Consider the following 22,119-nt stretch of genomic DNA (forward strand, 5'->3'; position numbering starts at 1 on the left):
TTCAATATGTCTTCTCGTTTATCAGCTTGCTCCCTGAGGGGCTGGGTGTTGAGCCTATGAATGAAGTTCCCACAAGGGACTGAGCAAGAGAGAGGCCACAGAGAAAATTAGCCCTTAGAACAGCCACATGGTAAATCTAGTTTTTGTAGGCCCAGAAACGGAAAGAAGTCAAGTGGGACCTAAAAGAAATAAAGTCTCGCTCAGACCAGGATGCCAGGATCAAAATCCAAATTACACTGATTCTCCAGTTGCCTTTCTTTAACTTCTAACTTCTATCACCAGGAAGCTCTACTTTCTATCCCTGTGGATGCCAGATTCTGGCATGTGCTAACTCGTATGCCTTTTGATTTTTCCCCAGTCCAATATCCTGGAGTGATGATGGATGGTCTCTATATATTACTCCTCACCTCAGCTGTTTTCTCTTTCCACCCTGACAGGTGTCAGATCGTTCTGTGGTGGCTCTTGTCCCCAAACAGACCTCCTCCTACAATATCCCCCCCTCTGCCAGCATCTCCCGGACATCCATCAGTAGATACGGTAAGAAATGGGCAAACGGGAGTTGGGGATCATCAGAAAGTGGGCGGCTGAATCCTCTCATTGATCTGGACAGTGATTAGCAAGAATGCCCAATTCATGATCCTTTCCTACTAAGAGCACTTAATTGTCCAGGGCCAGTTAAAAAGTAACATATCTGTTTTCCCCCAGTTCGCTAAAGAGGCAGTGTGTTGTGATGGCTAGACATTGGCATAGCATCCAGGAAAGCTTGGATACAAGCCCCATTACTGACACATACTGGTTTTTTGATTTTGGACAAATCAGTTGATGACTCAGAGTTCCTGACAATTCTCAGACTATAAGTCACAGAGAAGGACTTCCCCTGATTGATAAAGGGAGTTTCCTTACTTGGGAGATCTCTATGCCAAGGAAATCACAGGTCCTAGCTGCCATCTCCCACCTTCATATTATTCCTTTAAACAAAGAATATCAATGGATAGATAGTCTGTACAGAGGTATGCTCTCCAAACTCTGCTCTCGTCAGCTGTACAAGGGTCCTTGCCTTCCCAGAACCAGGACCCCAAAGCAGAATGTGGGCACTGGAGATTGTGAGGCTCCATTTCATGAACATTATCTCACCCTATTTTACTCTTTTGCCATCTCTGTTCCAGTGTCTCTCAGGTATGGATTATACAGGACCGACATAGCCCAGCCTCAGACAGACTTTCAAGGATCCATCTCAATCTCCAATAAAAAAAGGACTAGCTGGCTCCTAACACGGAGCATTCTAATTTACAAGTTCATCGCATTAAAATGAGATGACGTCCAATTTGATTTGTGGTTGTTTGGAAAATCACATATTTATTATTCATTGTTGGCAGTATGATGAGTCCCTTTATTCTTCAGTAGGCCTGGCTTCAGAATATCTTAATCCGGCTCTCAATGGAATAATCACGTTTAAAAGGTGCCAGACGCCTTCCTTTGCATTCATGCCAACCAAAAATCTTTTTTGCCAGCCTTTATTCCCCAAATCTGAGGCCATGAGCCAGTGAAAACTGACTTTTGTGGAGCAGGATGTAGCATGTGGAAGAGACCACAATCCAAGAAGCTTGCAGTAAGCATAACAAAGTCCCCTGAGATTAATTTTCTTCTTCCCCATTCCTTTTCTTTCCCAGATTCGTCTTTCCGGTACACTGGAAGTCCAGACAGCCTGAGGTCTCGGGCACCCATGATCACTCCTGACTTGGAGAGTGGGGTCAAGGTGTGGCACTTGGTCAAGAACCATGATCATGGAGACCAGAAAGAGGGAGATCGGGGCAGTAAGATGGTATCTGAAATCTACCTGACCCGGCTGCTGGCCACCAAGGTAATCCCAGTGCTGCCTCTGAGACCCAAGGGCACTAGGGGTAGAGCGGGAGAAGGGGAAAAGGGATGAGGATTCAAGAGAGACCCTGCCCTCACACAGAGGGAAGACTGAAAATGATGATTCACGGGCAGGTGACTTTTGAGCTAGTCAGCCATCAAAGTAGGAAGGACCCTGTTCAAGACGGAGCAATCTATGTTAAGCAGACTTAGTACAGCCTTTATGATGTCAGGTCATTGGACAGGGTTTCAAGGTTGCTGGACACAGCTATTTCCTTTCCCAATGAAAACAAATGTAATGGAACTGAATCCTTTAAAATGGAGTTACAATCTACTCCACCCCCATCCACACTATAACGGTTTAATGAATCCAGGTTTTACAGGTTTCTCCCTATAATAGCATGTTTCCTCCCTCCCAGAATGCCCTCTGGGAGGAGACCTGCTGGTTTCATCAGTCGCAGTTTGCTGCTTTAAAAATGCTAAAAGAGACAACTGCACAAGGGAGTAGTTCTATCACCATCACTTCCAGCAATTCCTTTCCTGGCTCAGCAAAATGGGGACCATGTCACCTAGGGTCAAAGGAGGTCCTCCCAATATGGCGCAGTGGAATTAGATAACTTGAGTTCTACCCCTGTCTCCCTGACTTACTGTCAGTGATATCTTGAGAAAGTTGAGGTACTGCCTCAGTTTCCATACTTGTAAAATGAGACAGTTAGCCTAGACAACCATTTACAGAATGTTCCATTTCTAAATCTATAATGCTATGATCTCCCCTGAACCAGAATTAGTAACAGAAGGTGTGAAGATGTAATGGGTGCATCAATAATCCAGGTGATCCAAAAACAGCTTTTTTTAAAGGTCCCAAAACACGGTGTAGTCACCTGCTTTGGCAAGGAAAGAGCAGTCACCCCCCAGTGAACCCCAGAACTGGATCAGCCCCAAGTGCCAACTCCTTGCTACCTTCCAGGGGCGTCTTTTGGGTTGTGTGTGCTATGGGCTCCCGTACCAGTTCTATCCCCTGTATGGTTTCAGAGGACAAAGTGATGAACTAATGTGATGTCTCAGAGCTTGGCTGGGGCAGTCCTGAATTAATGTCATCTCTGGGCCCCTTCCCCCAAGTCCCATACTTCCAGACACCATTTAGCCCAACTTAAGCCAATTAATATCTTACACACCCCAGGGACCTTATTGCCAAACTCTCCATATGGCCCTTCCATTGCCTAATTTGACTTTCAGCCAGCTCCTTTGCCTATAAGCCTATATCCTTTTCTTTGCTGATAAGAAGTAGAGAACCTGTAGTCTCAAGTCCTGAGCCTACCCACTCAGTCCTATGCCCACAAGATATTAAAGACTGTGCCCCCGGAGACCACAGCCAGCAAAGCCAAATGCCTATTCATCTGTTCCCATCTCCCCCCGTCCACACCCACACCCTAAATCTACCACAACCAACCTCCCCCCTCAACAGTCTGTGCAGCCCCAAAACACAGACATTTTTACTTTTCCAAGGCAGTATAAAGCCCATGGCACCATCTGGCATCCCCTTCTGCTGCCTGCCAGCATCCCCCCAATCCCTCCCAACTGAGCCTCCTCCCTCCCAGCTTCTCTTTCACACCTCCCACCATCCTTCCCCTCCCCCAGGGTACATTGCAGAAGTTTGTGGACGATTTGTTCGAGACCCTGTTCAGCACTGTACACCGGGGCAGCGCCCTCCCCCTGGCCATCAAGTACATGTTTGATTTCCTGGATGAGCAAGCAGACAGGCACAGCATCCATGATACAGATGTGCGGCACACCTGGAAAAGCAACTGGTAAGCCCCTTAGGAGGGACGGGGCAGAGAGAACTAGCCTGCCCTGTGCCGGGGAAGAACCCAGGGTTGGCAGGGGCCAGAAAGTAGAAAGGCAGAGGGAAGACGGGAGGTGGGGGATTGTCATTCTCAGCTCTAGCTCAGTAATTCAAAGCCCAGCAAACAAATAGCATCCATATGCTGGGAAAAATAAGCATGTTCCCAGCAGCTTTCTCCTCCAGGACTTTGCTGCTGCCTTGAACCTTGGGCACTGAGGCTGGTATCTCTACTCGGCTCTTTCACCAGGAAAGTTCTCCCTCCCAACCCCCAATGCCTAGATCATTTATTCTACAGCAGACAGAGGAAGGTGGGGGGGAGACGGTCATTACTGCTGATTCAGAAGTACAGTGATTATGGAGAGCTGTGCTGGAGAGATGGGTCTCGTCTTCCTCCATCCTGTAACTGGGAAAGTTTAAAGTCTACCAGCAGAATTACAAAGTCAGGACAGTTTGGGAAATGATATCCAGCATTTGACATCTGAACCCAAGTTACCTCTTAAAGACAATGATGGCTGTAGCTGAAACCAGATCTGCCAAATCTGGAAAAGCTGACCCGTTCAGGACGGGGCTGGGAGAGCTGACACCCACTGCGGGCTGGAGCCAGCTGTTCTCAGGCATTTCATTTCAAACCTAATCTCTTAAGATCAAGTTATTACCCCCGGCGCCAGAGCATCCCAGGAGCAGCAGGTGGGATGGCCCTCGGACGTGACTCTTCCCAAAGGTGATAACAAGCAGCCAATGCTAGCAACCGGAGAGGAATTTCCCAGTGTCCCTTGGCACATAACTGAGAATTTGGACTTTTATTCTCTGGGGCCTTGAAGAAGGGATAATGGCTGGAGTGGAGGCGGAGCTGGGGAAAACACTTAGGTCAGACAAAGCCTGGCTAAGAGCCAGAACGGAAATCTTCTCCCAGAAAAGAGCAAGAAGAACAGTGCTGGCTGCCAGAGGAGAGATGCATCCTGACCCACATGGTGAGCAGGCAGCACAAACAGCTGTCTCTAGCTCGCATTCCTGCTCGGAAACAGCGAGTGCAGATGTGCTGAGCTGGTATTTGAGGATCATCGGACCTGGAAAACACCAGGCTCTTTGGAAAGGGAACCAGGGCAAAACCAAACACCCCTCCTCACCAAGAGTCCAATTCTACTCACTTTGTGCTTGTAGTGCATCTGAATTCTGCAGTTCTGAAGAAAAATAAGGATAATGATAGTACCTACCCCAAAAAGTTATTGTGAAGATCAAATGAAATATTTATAAAGTGTTTTGCAAACCTTATTAAATGATCTAGCAAAAAGAGGGTTAGTTTTAGAGATAGGAAGACCTGGATTCAAATTCTGGCCTTGCCACTCAATATCTATATGATCTTAGACACTTGACTTTTCCTGAGTTTCAGTAAAACTGATAGTGGAATGAACTAGATGACAAAAGTCCTTTCTATCTATAAATCTCTCTTGTAATTTTGGCTCTATCTTCCTTCATTGTGTGCTCCCTTTGTTTCCCAGAACCCCTCCCCAAGAAGGAGGGGAAGGGAGCACAGAGATAGGACATGGGACGGATATCTGTTTCATTTGTTCTGCATAATGTCTAACTCAGTCCAACCCCATTTAGGCATGGGCACTGACCTTGGGGAGATAAAAAAATGGGCTCAGGTTCTCAGCTCTCTTGTTAGCTTAGCACTCACCCCTTTTTGTACCCCAGATTCACTTTAGCAAAGATAAACACAGCCCCTGAGTTAAGCTCTAGAGGGTCTCCTTGACCCTTTAATTCAGGCCTTGGGATTCTTAGCCTTGCTGTGCAGTCAGCATTTGCCCTGGAGGTTCCTAGGTGCTGAGAACAAAGATATTTCCCTAAATGGGATGGGAAACAGGAATTGCCCAGACTAGGAGAATCCCCTTCCCCTATTTCAACCTCATCCTTATCATAAGAGACTGAGATCATGATATCCTAAGGTAGCCCAGAGAGTAGAGCTGGGACATAGTAGAGGAGCATCTGAAGTGAGAAGGGGCGGGGGGGAGGGAAGGGAGGACTTCACTTATGGGCAGTGAAAACAGAAGTGGGAAAGGGGGTAGAGGGTTATGAAGCAGAAATCCCTCTGAGACCAGCCAGAGGTGACTTGGAGCCAAAGGAGCTGAATGATGGAGGAGATGTCAATGAATAAGGTGGTGGTAGATCTTTAGCAAAGTCTGAAAACTGAGTAGTGGTTAAAGAATTAAACTCAGAGTATTGACTAATCAACAGATGGGGAAAAGGATAAGTCAAGTGATTTGGCTACCCAGAGAGTAAGGAACAAAGTGGGATTTGAACACAGGTCTGATCCATTCATTATTCTTTCTACTCTACCACATTGTTTCTCAAAAAGATTCTGAAGGATTAGGACTCTAATGGTGCAGCTGGAGATGGAAAATCACAGCCTGGAAAATGATGAGAAAGCAGCAGCTGTTTGGGGATTTTGGAAGGGGGTGGACTGCATTTGTCCTTTACGCCATGGCCAAAGAAGCAGAGAATAATCATCTCCCCTGATTAAATCCTCCTTTGGGGAGGAAATCCCTTCACATCTGACAAGCTCCTCTGGGGACAGAGAGCAGCCCCCAACCTGTAGCAAGTCATTCTCTGACATGCGGGCCACACAACAGTCCCTTCCCCCAAGCTCTCTCCACGACTACCCGCAGCCTGGACACTTGAATGAACTGGTGTTTTCAGGAGGAGGAGACTTGATGAAAGGACTCCCTGGGGAACCCATTCCTCTAGCCTGAATTCCGCCTTAGCCCAGCCAGGCCAGCTCTGGGAAATGATGCTGGGAGCGGAGGCCGAAGCTGACTGGGCGTGAATCCCAGGTGGAGGCCATTGTCCTTGCTCAGTGGAAGTGCCCAGGGCTCTCTGCAGTTGTCCTCCAGACAATGGCACTGGGCACTGTCGTGGGGTACAATATGCCCGACGGTTTTGTGTGAGACTCCAAGAAAATAATGCTGCCTTCTGTTACCATTGAGAAATAAGCTTCCCTCGGAGCCCTGAGATCCTTAGAAATGCTTTCCAGAATAGAGAAGGGCTCTCCATCCAAAAGAGTTGGACTTTCATCTCTCCTAAAATGCCATCTCATTCTTGGAAGTATGGACACGTCCTAGAATCCAAGAGGTGTGAGCCATCCTGATAAACAATGGACTCCATAGGGATTACTGTCCACCTGCCTATAGAGGATCTTAGAATGGTCAGTTTAGATCTAAAACATTACTTCAACCTCTATTTTACACATAAGAAAACTGAGACACAGAGATATAATGTCCAACATCACAAAGAAACGAGACTTGGGATTTAAACCCAAGTGCTCCAAATCCAAATCTCTTTCCACTATACCACTTACACTCATTCATTCATCCACACATGAAAGCACTCAGGACCCTGTGTCCATCGTCCTGACCTACACATTAAATGTCTAAAGGAGGAGTCTTAGTAGAATGAAAGGCACATTGGACTGAATTGGAGAACTGGACTCACATCCATGCTCTGCTACTTATGTCCTCCGTGACCTTGGACAAGACAATGTCCTCAAGCCTCAGGTTCTTCATCAGCAAGAATTTAGGTTCAATGACCTTTATGCTTCCTTCTAGCTTGAAATCCTTTGACCTTGTGTTTATTCATCTTGAAGGGCTTTGGGCAGAAATGTCTCCTGCCTTCCCTCTGCCCCTATCTACTTCTTCCTAGGTGAATAACAATTCCTGCCGAATCATTGGTGCTGCATCTGAGGGTTCTTTATATTTCATGGGAGGAAAATTGGGGTACTAAGCTAATGAGACTGGGGCTAGGTTCATGATTGAAAAAGACATTGATATTGGGTCTCTGTAATCCTCAAAGCCCAGGAGCTCACTAAGTCCCCCTTCTTCCCACAGCCTCCCCTTGCGATTTTGGGTGAACGTGATCAAGAACCCTCAGTTTGTGTTCGACATCCACAAGGGGAGTATCACTGACGCCTGCCTCTCAGTGGTGGCCCAAACTTTCATGGACTCCTGCTCCACGTCTGAGCATCGACTAGGCAAGGATTCCCCTTCCAACAAGCTCCTCTATGCCAAGGACATTCCCAGCTACAAGAGCTGGGTGGAGAGGTCAGTAGGACACCCTGATTCACAGCAGCCCCAAGGAAGATGTTGCATTGGGACTTGGATCCCATTCCTTGGGCACAGTCATCCTGGATCCCACTGGCATAGGCAAGAACACATCTTGCCATGCCCTTCCATGACACATTTTGCTTGTCTCTTCTGGGTCCCATCCCCAGGCTTTGCCCCACTCCCACCTCCATGTTCCTCCTGAGTTCCATGTTACAGGAAAAAAGATGCATTTGTCATTGTCACAATGATGATTTTTGACCAGCCAGGAAGTTCCCAGGTAGACACCTAGACTCCTCCCAGGCCTTTCTAGTCACAGAGACTGAGCTAGAGAGTCAAAAAAAAAAAAAAAAAAAGTCAATTTAACAAGGACTTATTAAGTGCTTTCTATGCTAAGTGCTAAAGATAGAGAAAGGGAATGGCTGGGCGGGGAGGGCAGAGTAGAGCCTGCATTCTAATGGGAGAGACAGCATATCAACAACTAGGTACATGCAAGATATAGCCAGACTACATGGAAGTTAATCTTTAGCAAAAGGCATTAAGGACCTCTCGTAGTAGGAGGGATTTGAATTGAGTTTTTAAGGAAATCAGGAAAGCTAAAAGATGAAGAGAGCAGAGGGAAGCATTCTTGGGGAACAACCAATCCAAAGGCAGAAATGGGAGAGGGACGGAATATTATGGTCAAGCTATAAGCAATAAGCTAATGTAATTGAATTATAGGGTGTGTGAGAGAAGACTGGAAAAGTGGGAAGGGACAGGGTGATAAAGAGCTTTGAATGCAAAACAAAGGCAGACAATAGGAGAAAAGTGAATCGGAGTGCCTAGACCACCTTCCCCAGCTCCCTAATCAGCGGGTCTCTCCATCCCCTCCAGATACTATGCTGATATTGCCAAGCTGCCAGCCATCAGTGACCAGGACATGAATGCCTACCTCGCAGAACAGTCACGCCTCCATGCTGTGGAGTTCAACATGCTCAGTGCCCTCAATGAAATCTACTCCTATGTCAGCAAGTACAGTGAAGAGGTAAGAGAAAGATGAGAGGGGAGACTGCCGTGAAGTGAGACGTGAACGATCTCATCCAATGAGTAAATCAATTTCATAGACGTTCATCGGGCACCTGCTCTGGGCAAGAGGCAGGAGATGTTTATTGATCTGGATGCAGAAATTGGCCCATTTGCAAGTTGGCAGTTGAAAGTCATTTGATTAATATCACTTTTAACGCTGTTAACAAAATAGTGAGTTTTTTTTTTTACTAATTTAATTATCTTATCTCAATAAAGTATTTTAAAATTAACATCTTTGCTTAAAAAAAAAAAAAACCCTGAGTGAGGCTCTTCTCTGCATTTGAGAGGATGCCAACTGTCAATTTGCAAATAGACAAGTGAACTCTAACTTCTACTCATGTGGCTTTGGGCATTTAACTTTCCTAGGCTTTGATTTCCCCTTCTTACAAGAAGATAGAGAAATCAGAAGATTTTCTAAGATAGATATTTGTGATATATGAACAGATATAGAATTAAAAGAAATTTTAGATCTAGATCAATTCCCTCATTTGATGGATAAAGAAACCAGGTGTAGGGAATTTGTGACTTGCCTATAGTCAGAGAAGTACTAAAAACAAGAGTGATTTGTTCCAACAGCCATGAAGGCAGTGGAAGCAGGCACTGGGGAGTGCTGAGGGCTTGGTCACAATGACACCAAGGTTATCCACGGCATCTTTAACCAGAGTCAGTCATCTTGACTTTTGTCTTGCCTGGACTCTGGAAGAAAGCGTGAGGCGGACTTTATGTAACTCTACCTCTCTTAAATCCAGTTCAGGCATGAGTCAAAACATAACCCCATGATGTCATTAGTCCTTTTCAAAAATGAAGGAGGAACAATAAGAAGAAGTAAACATCAAAGGTGGAATTTCAACTCAAGCCCTTTGACTCTAGAGCCATTACTGTTTCTATGCCCACCTCAAAACTCTTATAGAAACCTAGATTATAATTTTTGCCTGCCTGTATTTTAGATTTCCTTCACAGGCTAACTGTATAATATTTCGGAGTCTGATTCTTTTTGTACAGCAAAATAATGGTTTGGACATGTATACTTATTGTGTATTTAATTTATACTCCAATATATTTAGCATGTATTGGTCATCCTGCCATCTAGGGGAGGGGGTGGGGGAAAGAAGGGGAAAAGTGGAACAAAAAGTTTGGCAATTGTCAATGCTTTAAATTACCTATGCATATAACTTGCAAATAAAAAGCTATTTAAAAAAAGAAAGAAAGAAAGAAAGAAAGAAAGAAAGAAAGAAACCTAGATTATATAGGATGCATAGGTAATAGGTTGTTTATTAAAAAGGTAAAATAAAATTATTTTTAAATACATTATGATATGCTAAATGAATCTGTAGTAGTAGAAAAATTCTAGATCTTAGTATCTGAAAAGTTTCTTTTTCTGTAAAATGGGGATAATAATAACAGTTATCTCACAAGCATGAAACAAGGTTTTTTTAAACCTCCTAAAATCTATGATGTCTATCTAACTTCTGGGCTTCTCTTCCCCCAGATCATCGGGGCTCTTGAGCAAGATGAACAAGCACGGCGACAGCGACTGTCATATAAAGTGGAACAATTGATCAATGCCATGTCCATTGAGAGCTGAGGGGCGGCTCCCAGCACATCTCTTGAGAAGAAACAGAAGGCGAGGAGGAAGACGAATCGGCCTTCAATTCTTTGAAACTGGGAAGCTGGAAGTAAAAGACTAGTGAAGGGAGTGCAGCTCCCATGGTTCAATGACCCCCACCTCTGGGGGGAGGGGAGAGCTGTACCCCTCCCCCAGCAAAAGCCGGGGCTCATCCTAGCCAGTTCCCAAATCATCGAACAGTAGGCATCGTGCATCCTCGGCAAGAACAAGAGAGAAATGGGGGCCAGGAGGTCGTTCTCAAAGCCAAGGGGCAGGAGCTGGGGACAGTTCTGCCTCTGTGACTGCTGCTTTGCATGAAAAAAAAAATCATTTAATGTATATTGGGAAATAATGAAAACTTTATTTAATTTTTTTAAGAAAAAGAGAAAAAAACACAGAAATAAAATAGACAAAAAGCCACTCTGCTAATCCCGTCCCACCTTTTTCTTTTTTCCAATCTGAATTTTTTCCCCCTTCTTTCTTATCCTCCCAAGCCCTCCTCCCTCACAAGATTCCTGCTCCCTTTTCAGTGACAATTCACAAGCAGATGACGATGGGAATCTTGGGAAAATAACTTGTTTCCTTTCCCTGGAAAGTGGAGAAATGGAGGCGAGGAAGGATGAGCACAAGTTTGCACCAAGCGTTTTTCACAGTCACAGAGGCCAGTCAAACTTGGAAATATCCCAACAGTCGAGAGCTCATTGGTACTTCTATGTGAACTTCCAAACCATCAGATGAAACCAAACCTGCCTGGCTGGAAACCAAGCTTTACATACACACACCTGTATATGATCATCTCCAGAGAGAAGTTTTGTCTTTACACAGTGTCTATGCTTTTTGCTACTGTTTGTTTCGGGTTTTGGTTTGTTTGGTTTTGTTTATTTTTGTTTTGTGTCTGACCAATTGAGGATCTGATCTTCAATCCCTCCCTTTCGAACCAGGGAGCAGTGAGATGGGCATCTCTACATGACTCTCATTCAGACACCAAACATCTCCATCTCACGTGTCTTTCTCCTGCCACGCTCTGCTTTGGGGAGACATTTCTATATCCTAGCATTTGGCTCAGGGGGGACACAGTCTAACAGGGCTGTGATCAGAGACCGTGAGCATTAGAAAAAAGTTCAATGGGCCATGCAAGGGCTATAAAGGGACCAACTCTCCAGGCTGAATCTGGAACTTGATTTGGGGAAATGGGTATTCAGGATTGGAATTCCACTCCAATTTCTTGCAGTAAAAAAATGCAAAAATAAACACTGTTTACAGCAGGTAATGCTTGAAGAGAGTTAGCTAAAGAAGCTGCAATATTTATTATTCTACTTTTTCAATTGTCTCAAGCTTTCAGAGAGAAGGAGAATGTTTGGTATTCATCTTTGGACATGTCCCTGGATGTGCAGGGTTGCCTCTGAGGGGATCAGACCAAATGGTTTGACTCCCAGAGAGTGCCAGTCTTTGTCACCTGTCATAGTGTGTCTGTCTCTGTTGCTGATTCTTGAATGGGGAGACCAGCACTTGCTCAGACCCTTCCTCCTTCTTTCGATCCACTAACGATGTTGGGTGACCAGCTTTCCTGAGTGCTGTTTTAACAAGAGACCAAAGCTTCATTTCTCTTGTCCAAATTACCCATAGAGGCTAGGAAGTTCCCCCAGATGTTGACATTAGCACCTTGGAAGTTGGCGGGAGTTGCTGATAATGGGGTACATTTGGTCTGAAAAGCCTAAGCTCTTTGCTAATTTAAATAGTCAGGATTGTATTCCCTGGAATTACCCTCTCTAGGAGGAGCAACCAAAAGGGAGGGTAGGTGCCATAGAAGAAGGGAAAGAGAGGAAGAGAAGAGTGTCTTCTCCCTCTTCGCATCCCTTCAATTTGGGAAGAAGCCAGAAATGAGGCTGCAACTCTTAGAGGTCCGAGCAGGCTGCCCCCAAGGCAGAATGGATTGCATCTTGTTTCCTATTTGTTTTAACTCAAATCATCCATCCCCCTCGCTATCCTGCTACATCTCCAGGAGGCCCCAGTTTTCAAAGCTTCCAGCAGCTGCACAATTCCCAAGGAAAATGGATGAAGGAGAGCTGGCTGCCAGCCTTCTTGACGTGTGTCTTTGGATTGCTGCACTAACCACACAGCAGACTCCCCTGATCTGTTCAGCTCCAGTTTCTTGCCTGAATGCAGCTGACAAAAGGGAAGAGAAAAGCATTCAGTGAAATACTCAGGAAACTTGCTGTTTAAATTATGATTCACAGCCAGGCCTGCCAAGTCCACTTTTCTTCTGATAATCCACTTCTGTTAAAGTTTCTCTGGGCCCTATTAATAGCTTGAAAGAAATACTAATGACCAACCTTGTGCAAGAAGCCAAAGCATTTGACATTCACAGATCCAAAGCTTAGTGACCCAGAGCCCGTGATTTACTGCAATGAGGGGGTGAGGGAGCCAAGGAGAGAGAAGAATTTAAGATGGAGATTTCCTGTTTCCAACAAAAGAAGCTATTTCTGAATTCTTTATGCTCCCCATCCAGGTTTAGTTTGAATGGTGAGGTTCTGATGACCCCCCTTTCACAATGATTCCCCCTTACCACATTGCCTCTTAAAGCTTTGCAAGAGCTGGAGGCTGATGGCTAAGAGACTCTTAACCCACCTTCACCCACCAATGATACCCATCTTCCCCAGAGGACCCCACTGCTGCAGCCATTGCTGACCTCCAAACCTAGAAGCAGAAGGTTCTACCATCAAGGTATTTTGAGAACTTACCTCATTTCAGGTACTTTCATTTGAGAATCAGTATGAGGGGAGGACTTGAAGGGGAGGCTGACTGGTGAGTTATGTGTGGAAGGAGCTAACCACATATAACTTAGCAGCCAAGAAAAAGAGAGTCAGTCCCAAAGAGTAACTTTCCAGGAAGGATGTTGGGAAGGAATACTTAGCTGGATCCAAGCTAAGTCATGGAGCCATGAAGATTATGAGGTCCTAAATCCCCTTATGACCCCAAGGAGAATGGGGAAATACAAGGGTAAATTTATCCTCATTCATCCAGGAAACCTCTCCCAAATTAGAGGTTTTTGAGAGAAGTTGAACTTTGTGGAAGAGCGGCCCCAGTCTCACTCTGGACAGGGCTCTTCCACTTCATTCTGGGTCCCTTCCTCAATGGAACATTGGATTAGGAGAGAAAGAGAGGTCTGTTCAAGCTGTATAAAAATGAGTCTTCTCAAACAAAGCCAGGAAAGCTCCCCAGTCACCAACCAGCTAACGCAACATAAAATGTACAGACCTCAGATATTGCCATCATAAGTCATTTGGTGCTCTCGCTGGGAACAGGAGCTCCATGGACTGCTGGTTTCTGCTACTAAAAGAATGGGCATGAACCAGCTGCCTTGTCCATCTCTGTACTTCAATGCTCCGACCTATGGAAAACAAGAATGATGTGGGCAAAGAGCCAGCAGGAGGAAGAAAAGAACTGGGAAAGAGCCCTGGAATCTCCCCCTTCAACAAAAGTTTCCACTACCTTGGATTGTTCCAAGGTTCCCTTGTTGCTTGAGGCTTTGACCTTCACCAGCTCTTCTCAAGGATGAGGTGAAATACTAACAAAAGATACCATAACTGCTGAGTCTACAGGGGGACGATAGATGGGTGTGTTCTACAGGACAGACTGAAACGGTCCAAGCAGAATAAATGGGGGACATTTGAAAAGCCATGGCAGATAAATCTCCAGGTGCATTTCAGCATCACACCTGGCCCCATTAACCTGTTATCAGTAAATATCAAGTAAGCAGCTGCACTCTGGAGATGGACATTGTGTCCTTTCTACCCGTAGTAAATCTGTAGCAAGAATTCTCTTCCCTAAATTGTGGAAAGCTTGCTCTGGGAGAAATGAAAGTTAAAGTCAAAGGTCAATGTGGAAGAAAAGAATCGGAATGGATTGTTCTGTCCAAGATTCTGGGAAGGAAACAGCACATCACTAAGGTTCTAGACTGAAATGGGACTCTGCTGTGGTTAAGGGACTCTGGACAATACTCTCAGGAACATCTGTGATGGCATCTTCACTACTCCAAAGTCTCTTTTCTTACCATCTCCTATCCCTCCCCAAAGACTACATATTTGAAATCAAGGGCTGGAAGCATCACTGGATGCAGGGATGTGCTTTTAATCTCAGTTCATCCAAAGCCAGTGCTGGAAGATACCCTGAGAGGTTAACATAACCTTTCCCCTACCTCCAGGAAGGATTCCCCTAAACCATCACAGACAGATTGGCTATTTTGCTTGTTTCTGGAGACTCAATGAAGGTGATTGATTCCATGATTATCGCAAGTCATGTGTGACCCATATTGTGCCCCAGCCCTCTCCTTCAGGAAGGTTTTATTCATGTCTCATCTAAACAGGCTGTGATGTAAGTCTCGTTCCCTCTTGTTCTGTTCCCTATAAAGATAGAGAGCAGCAGAATTTAAGTCAGGTTCTTGATTTTCACCTCCTTCTCTGTCAAAGTTATGTTCAAGGTGGAGGTTGAAATGGGAAAGAGTCAGGAAGATGGGGAGAAGTGTCTTAGGTGTGTCTTAAAGAAACTCTCCTTACACCAAATGGGGATAGAGTCTCAAAGTCTTTGCTTACCCCATCATCTGGATCCCATTTCCTCAGCATACCTGCCTCTCTCCTCTTTTTTCTCCCTTAACTCCTCTTTCTTGACACACTGGAATTCTGTATTATATTTTTTTTATGAGAAGAAAACAGTGTTTGTCTGGTTTTGTTGTTTTTACAGGTGTTGTGGAAAAAACTGTAAGAAAATTTAAGTATTTAAAATGTTTCAAGAAAAAACTGGGAATTTTTTTGTTATTATTCTAATATATTATTGTGTACCTATTGTAAATATGAAACGCTCCTATTTTGCAAGCCAAGGACACACTTTGTACTGTTGTTATATATAAATAAAGTTTACTGGATAAAAAAAAAAAATCTGGAATAAAATGTCTCGGTAGGATGAGATACTACCTGGGTCATTAAGCCTGCTTTAAGACTCAGTTTTCTCAGTTGCAAAATGAGAAAGATGATGTAAGAGGGAAGTTCCTTCTAAGCTCCCAATTCTATGATCATGGACTAAAGCTAAAAAGGACCTTAGGAATCATCTAATCTAGTCCCTTCATTTTATAGATAAAAACATTGAGGTAAAGAAAATTAAATCATATGGGAATCACAGAATCATATTTAAAAGGGATCCTAAAGGTCATCCAATAACAAGTTGCATTTCTGTCTCCTTTTAAGGTTTGTAAAGTACTTTAGATATAGTAATTCATTTGATCTACATAACAAATCTGGGAAATATTATAATATTCATTTTACAGATAAGGAAGCTGAAGCTAAGAGCAGTAAAGTGAGTTGGTCACATAGCTCACACAGCTAGTAAGTGTTTAAAGCACGATTTGAATCCAGGTCTCCTGACTGTGGGTCCAGCACACTAACTAAAATAACTGCACCACTTAGCTGACTCATCCTTCACATAGGATCATAGATTTACAGCTGGAAGGGAACTTAGAAGCTGAATCTGGCTGCTTTATTTTCACCAATGAGAAAACCAAAATTGAATGATTAAGGAAGTGACCAAGGTAACATAGGTAGAAAGTCATCAGAGGGAAAATTTGAACCCAGATCTTTTGCCTCCAGAACCAGTGATTGCTCTTCCCATTGTATTAGATAGCTTTTTTCCATTACTTGAGTGACTGCAAACTATCTTATCATTTACTCCAGGTTCAGAGATCCAATTAACCTATACTCACCACAACCCTTCCCTGCCCCCCAACATTGCCCCCATCTTCCTCCATAACCAGCGGGATAACACTGACCCCTAGTGCCAAGATTCCAGAATACAGTCCTCCAGCTTTGTGTCTTATAGATAATGAGAGTAAGTAATGGTCCAATGCTAACTCCTTTCCCCTTGCAGTAAATTCCTCTCCTTAGAACCTCGTTAATTAATATTCATCCCAAAGAGTGGGCTGAATGTTAAAAGTCTGGTTCTAGGAAACACATCTGTGGTTGGCTACTATGAGTATTCCAACCCTACTTTAATTTCCTCGAGAATCGAAAACATTCGGGTTGCTTCTAAGGAAGAATGTCTGAACAGCATTAGTGGATAATGACACAGGTGAGAAAGAGTAAATGATTCATTAGGGGTCTCTAAAGGTCATCGGGTTAACTTGGAAACTGCAGGTTAGAGGTTTCTGAGAAATTTATCTTGGAGACAGAAGGATGGTTTCATTGATTCCCAGCTCTGGGATTTCTTTTAAGATGAGGACACTATCATCTTCTGCTATCAGCACTTCTTCCATTCTCTATTGGAGCTATATTTCCTGCTTTTTCCTTCATTTATCAAGACATGTTGACACGACTCCCACACACCATGTTCGAAGAGGTGACAGGTAAATGCAGATTCCAGCAGCCTTCTAACATTTCTAAAAAATATTCATTCACGGATGCCTTAGAAATCTTCCTGATGTAGTTTTCTGACCATGTCACATCTGTTTGAAAACCTTCGATAGCTCCCTATTGTCAATGAAACAAAGCACAAGTTTCTGATTCTGGCATTCAAAGCTCTCCAAAATCCAACTCAAGCCTACTCTTCAGCATTACATACTATTAATAATAATGATTAAAAATAATGATGATGATGATGATGATAATTATTATAATACATCTTGATAAAAACAATTTAAGGAAAAATACTTAGTTCAAGCCAGAAAGTTTCTACACTATGTCCCATTCTCCATTCTCCTTCTACTTTCCCCCATCTCCATATCTTTTTTTTTATTTTCATGCTCATCCTATCTCCCTATTCCTGGGATGGATTCTACCCACCCACCTAAACTTCTAGTTTGTTGAATTTTTTTCCCTTCAAGGCCTAACTGATCTTCCATCTCTTTCACAAAGCTGTCCATGAACACTCTATCCCTCCACCGACTGTATAATCTCTCCCTTATTAGAGATTTCTCTTCTAATATTGAGACTGATTTTGAATTGATTTCAATTTAGATTGATATTGAAATAACTTCTAGTATTGGTATGAATTGTACTCTTTATACTTATTCCTGTCTCCATTATATCATAACTATTTGCTTACATAGAATTTCACTCCATTAGTTCATAAGCTCCTTGGAAGAAAAATGAGTTTTATATCTTTGTTTTTGGATCCTCTCCCCCATCTAGCCAGATACCTTGTGCATAATAGGCATTTAATAAATATTTGTTGAAGTAAAATTCCACAAATATATTCATCCAGCATTTCTTGCAGTACTCTTTATGAAGCACAGCGAAGGATAAAAAGATAAATAAGACAAGGTCCCTGCCTTTAAGGAGCCTGTAATATAAAAGAAGAGATAAAGCATACATAAAAAAATAATAACAGAGAAATGATAGATGAAGTGCTAGAAGAGTTTAGGAAAGGAAAAAACTAGCATGTTTGTCTATGGAGCTTTACAGTTTGCAAAACATTTTACATATCTTATCTCATTTGATCTTCCCAACAACCCTGGGAGATGTGTTATTATTTTTTCAGTTTCCAGGTGTAGAAACTGAGGCTGAGAACCATGAAGTGATAATCATATACTTCTGACACAAGATACCTAAGATCTACTAAGGAGGAAGGCAGACCACTTTTTCTCACTATCCTGACAATGAAATCAAAAGAGCCCTAAACTCAACTGAAATGACTTAAATAACATAAAAAGAGATGTAATCATTCTTGTGCTAGTTACTTTCAAGGGTTATTGTAAGGAAAGTGCTTTAAAAAGAAAATCTTTAAAGCAATATGTCAACGATGAATTTTTATCTTAATACCTGAATTCTTTTAAGTATAACCACAGGAAAAGAGTTTTAGTCTGTATGACTCTAGACAAGTCACTTGCTACGAGTCCCCATTTTTCCATTGGAAGGGAGAAGTTGGCTGGAAGGTTGGATAGGATGGCTTCTGAGTTTCCTTCCAATTCTAATTATATAATCTTATGAATATAGTAAACTAACATGGAAGCTCAGAGGTGATTTGGAATCAAGGAACAGTCAGAGTTTGCTGGGATTAATCAAGGATATCTTTCTGGAGAAGACTAAAAAAATGCTTGACAGTCATTCCTTGGGAAAGAGTTGTTTTCCTCCTAATTTCCAGTGAAATTAGAGATGTAAATTCTGGTCCTAAGGGTGAGAGAAAATTCAAATACCCAAAGGAGTCCATACTGGAGAGCTGAGAGCCAGGGCCAGGATGCAATTTGTCCATTGTTTTAAATAACAATCTAAGGTTGTGTGAGGGCACTGAGCTGTTTTGCTAACATAATACCATCTTGTGATTCTGTTAAATGCAAATCCGGAACATTGGTGAGACTTCCACCACAGCCAAAAAGGTGTAATCATTCTTCAACAAAAGCTTTAATGTGACCCTGGTGATTTCCTGACGTGTTAATACAGTTAGCCATCAAGAGCCAGCAGATCAAATTAGCACTCAGCTTTCCTTTTGTTATTGCAGACTCCAACTCAGCTCCAGTGGAGTTCTGGAGGAGGAATTGCCTGCATCCCCGATGGTGAGGGTGGAGAGGAGGAAGGGAAGGAGGGAGGACTATCTCCCACTGGGATCCTTACCCCAGTGGGCCACTCCAGAATTCCCTGTTCATCCTTCTCCTACCCTCTGCGGATATATAGAGAGATGAAAGGACTTACCAAGCTCTCAAAGATCTAGTCGCTGTATTAGGCACCCAATCAGCAGCTTTCAATGATAGGAAGTCCTTCTTTATGACTAACTTGATCCCCTCTTCCTGTAGCTGTACCCCACACCACAGAAATATTGATTCATCATCATTCACTTAACCAACACTCATGTAGTGGTGGGGGAAAGAAGGGAGAATCTTATAGTCTTGTTGGGAATAGAAAAATGACTGAAATATTCCCTGCACTCAGGAAGCTCATTCCGGTGGTTGTTATTGTTGTTGTTAAACTTTAAAAAAAAAGATCCAGTCCTAAAACAAATACTCAGCATTGACATACTGCTTTAAAGATTTTTGTTTGAAAGCATTTTCTTTACAAAAACCCCTGTAAAATAGATAGCATAAAAGTTATTACACCTTTTTATTGTTATTTAGTCATTTCAGTCATATCCTACTCTTCATGATTCCTTTTGAAGTGTTCTTGGCTAATGGAGTGATTTGCCTTTTCTTTCTCCAGTTCATTTTATAGATCAGGAAACTGAAGCAAATAGGGTCACATAGTTATTAAGTATCTGAGGGTAGATTTGAATTCAAATCTTGCTGACATTCTGCCCAATGCTCTATCGACTGCGATATTGCCAAGACATCTTGACTTTTGTCTTGCCAGAGAATTTTAATGGCTGTGGAAAAGAGAATGAGGGTGATGGTTTTGTATAACTCTGCCTCACAGATAATTCACACAGGAATTGAGACATCAATCCATGATGTCATTGGTCCTCTTTGAAAAGGAAAGCTGAATAATAATAATTGCTGCCCTCAACTTGTTTACAGATTAGGAAATAAACTCATGGAAGAGAAAGTACATATCTAGGATCCCATAGCCTGGATTTTACAGAGATAGGATTCAAGTATAGATCTCTAGACTCCAGGTTCAGCATTCTACTAAACCACAGGTCAGAGAACCCAAATTCAGGTCCTGGCTCTAATATTAACTGAAGTTGTCATTTCACTTCTCTAAGGCTCCATTTCCTCATCTATAAAAAGGAGATGATAATATTCCCATTGCTTACCTCTCTGGGCTTATTTCCTCACCTGTAAAATTCAAAAATTGGACCAAGTAATCGCTAAAGAAGATCTCTTCAACTTTACACATTTGACAAGTTCTTGATGTCATAGGAATAGTTTCTTTTTTTTCAAGGTATTTATTTATTTAAAACTTAAATGCAAAATAAGAAAAAAGAAGATAGAAAAAACAAAAAAAAATTGTCATGTGCCCAGAAGAGCATCAGGGAGAATTCAAAATATGTAAGAGTAAATTTCCATTTCAAGAAAGCATATATAATACTAAAAGACATTGTATTCATAACTGTTCATCTTTTCTTTGCTTCCTCATGGGTTTTCTTTTGTTTTCTGCTGTGCATTTTTTAATCTTATTCTTTTTTTCTCTTTTCCTTCTCTTCACTTTCCCCAAGCAGGCTACAGTTAAGCATGGATATATTTATATATACATACATACACATACATGTCTATGTACATAATACAAATCTATATATGCACATACATACACAGACATCTAAAACAATATTAGTATGACAGGCATATAATGTAGATTTCTCTCTTGATTGAATTTTTTTAAGTTTGACTTTGTCTGAGAATAATAAGTACTATTCCTACTTTTTTTCCTTATAAATTCTACTCCTGATCATTGTTATTATATTTGTGTATAACTCTTATAGGAATATTATTTCTTTAAAAATCATTTTAATCAAGCAATAGCATTAATTGTGTGCTTTCTATGTGCCTCACTATATAAATTCAAAAAGAGGCAAAGGATAATTCCCTGTCCTCAATGAACTTACAATCTAATGGGGGAGAAATATGCAAACAAATATAGACATGGTAAGCTATATATCAGAAAAACAGAAAATAATTAATAGAGGGAAGGCACTAAAATTAAGAGGGATTGAGTAAGGCTTTCCATCAAAGATGGGATTTTATCTGAGACTTATAGGAAGCCAGGAAGGTCAATAATCAGAGTAGAGTAGCAACAGAATTCTAGGCATGGGGGAAAGCCAGAGAAAATGGCCCAAACTGAGAGATTGTGTGCCTTGTCTATGGAACAGCCAGGTAGACAGTGTGACTGTATCAAAGAATATGTGTCAGAAAGAAAATATAAAATGAATGGAAAGAACTGACGGACTAGGTTATAAAATTGTAAAGCATTAGAGAAATAGAAGTTGTTAGAATCCTATCACAGTTTTGTGAGAGAATGACCTTTCCTTGGTAGGAATTATTTCTGCAATTTTTATTAGAATCACAGGTTTTAGAGTTAGAAGGACTCTTAGAAATTGAGTCCAACCTTCATGTTGTAGAGAAACTTATCCCTAGAGCAATTAAATTAATAAATAGTGAATGTAGGACAGGAATCCAGAACTTCTGATTTGACATTCGAAGCTCTTTTCTTATACCACCTTTTTCTATACTACTCTGGAGGCAACAGTCAGAATGACTAGGGAAACAAAAGCTGAACCCTAAACAGCATCAAGGTGGTAGGGATGGTTGGGGAAGAAAGGGAAGGGAAAAATAAATAGAATGCCCATCAGAGGAAGGGAGAAAACTCAGGCAGAAAAAGAATCAATCAATAAAGGGGCAGCTAGGTGGCTCAGTGCATAGAGCACCAGCTCTGAAGTCAGGAGGACCCGAGTTCAAATCTGACCTAGACACTTAACACTTCCTACCTGTGTGACCTTGGGCAAGTCACTTAACCCAACTGTATCAGAGGGAAAAAAAGAATATGCCAATCAATAAGTATTTATTAAGTGCCTTCTATACATAGGGCACTATGCTAAGTGTTGGGGATTCTAAGACAAAGGACAGGCCCTTACAATTTAATGAGGAAGACAGATTGCAAATAGAGACAAAAGAAACTAAAAGTAAGATAAGTAGGAACCAATTAACAGAAGGAAGGCTGGAAGAAAGTGGGATTTTGCAATTTGGA

The 22,119-nt window shown here is 42.3% G+C and overlaps 1 protein-coding gene across 1 annotated transcript in view; it reads left to right on the forward strand.

Moving 5' to 3' along the window:
• The window catches only part of PLXNA2 (plexin A2), a 311,859-nt gene extending 296,460 nt beyond the window's left edge, over positions 1-15,399 (forward strand). Inside the window, 6 exon segments of the mRNA XM_051998464.1 lie at positions 438-537; positions 1,671-1,861; positions 3,496-3,665; positions 7,582-7,794; positions 8,668-8,818; positions 10,349-15,399. Coding sequence (XP_051854424.1) covers positions 438-537; positions 1,671-1,861; positions 3,496-3,665; positions 7,582-7,794; positions 8,668-8,818; positions 10,349-10,444 — 921 coding nt within the window. The 3' untranslated portion in view covers positions 10,445-15,399.
• Positions 15,400-22,119: the final 6,720 nt, after the last annotated feature.

Source organism: Antechinus flavipes, chromosome 4 (genome assembly GCF_016432865.1).
Source record: "Antechinus flavipes isolate AdamAnt ecotype Samford, QLD, Australia chromosome 4, AdamAnt_v2, whole genome shotgun sequence".
NCBI lineage: Eukaryota > Metazoa > Chordata > Mammalia > Dasyuromorphia > Dasyuridae > Antechinus > Antechinus flavipes.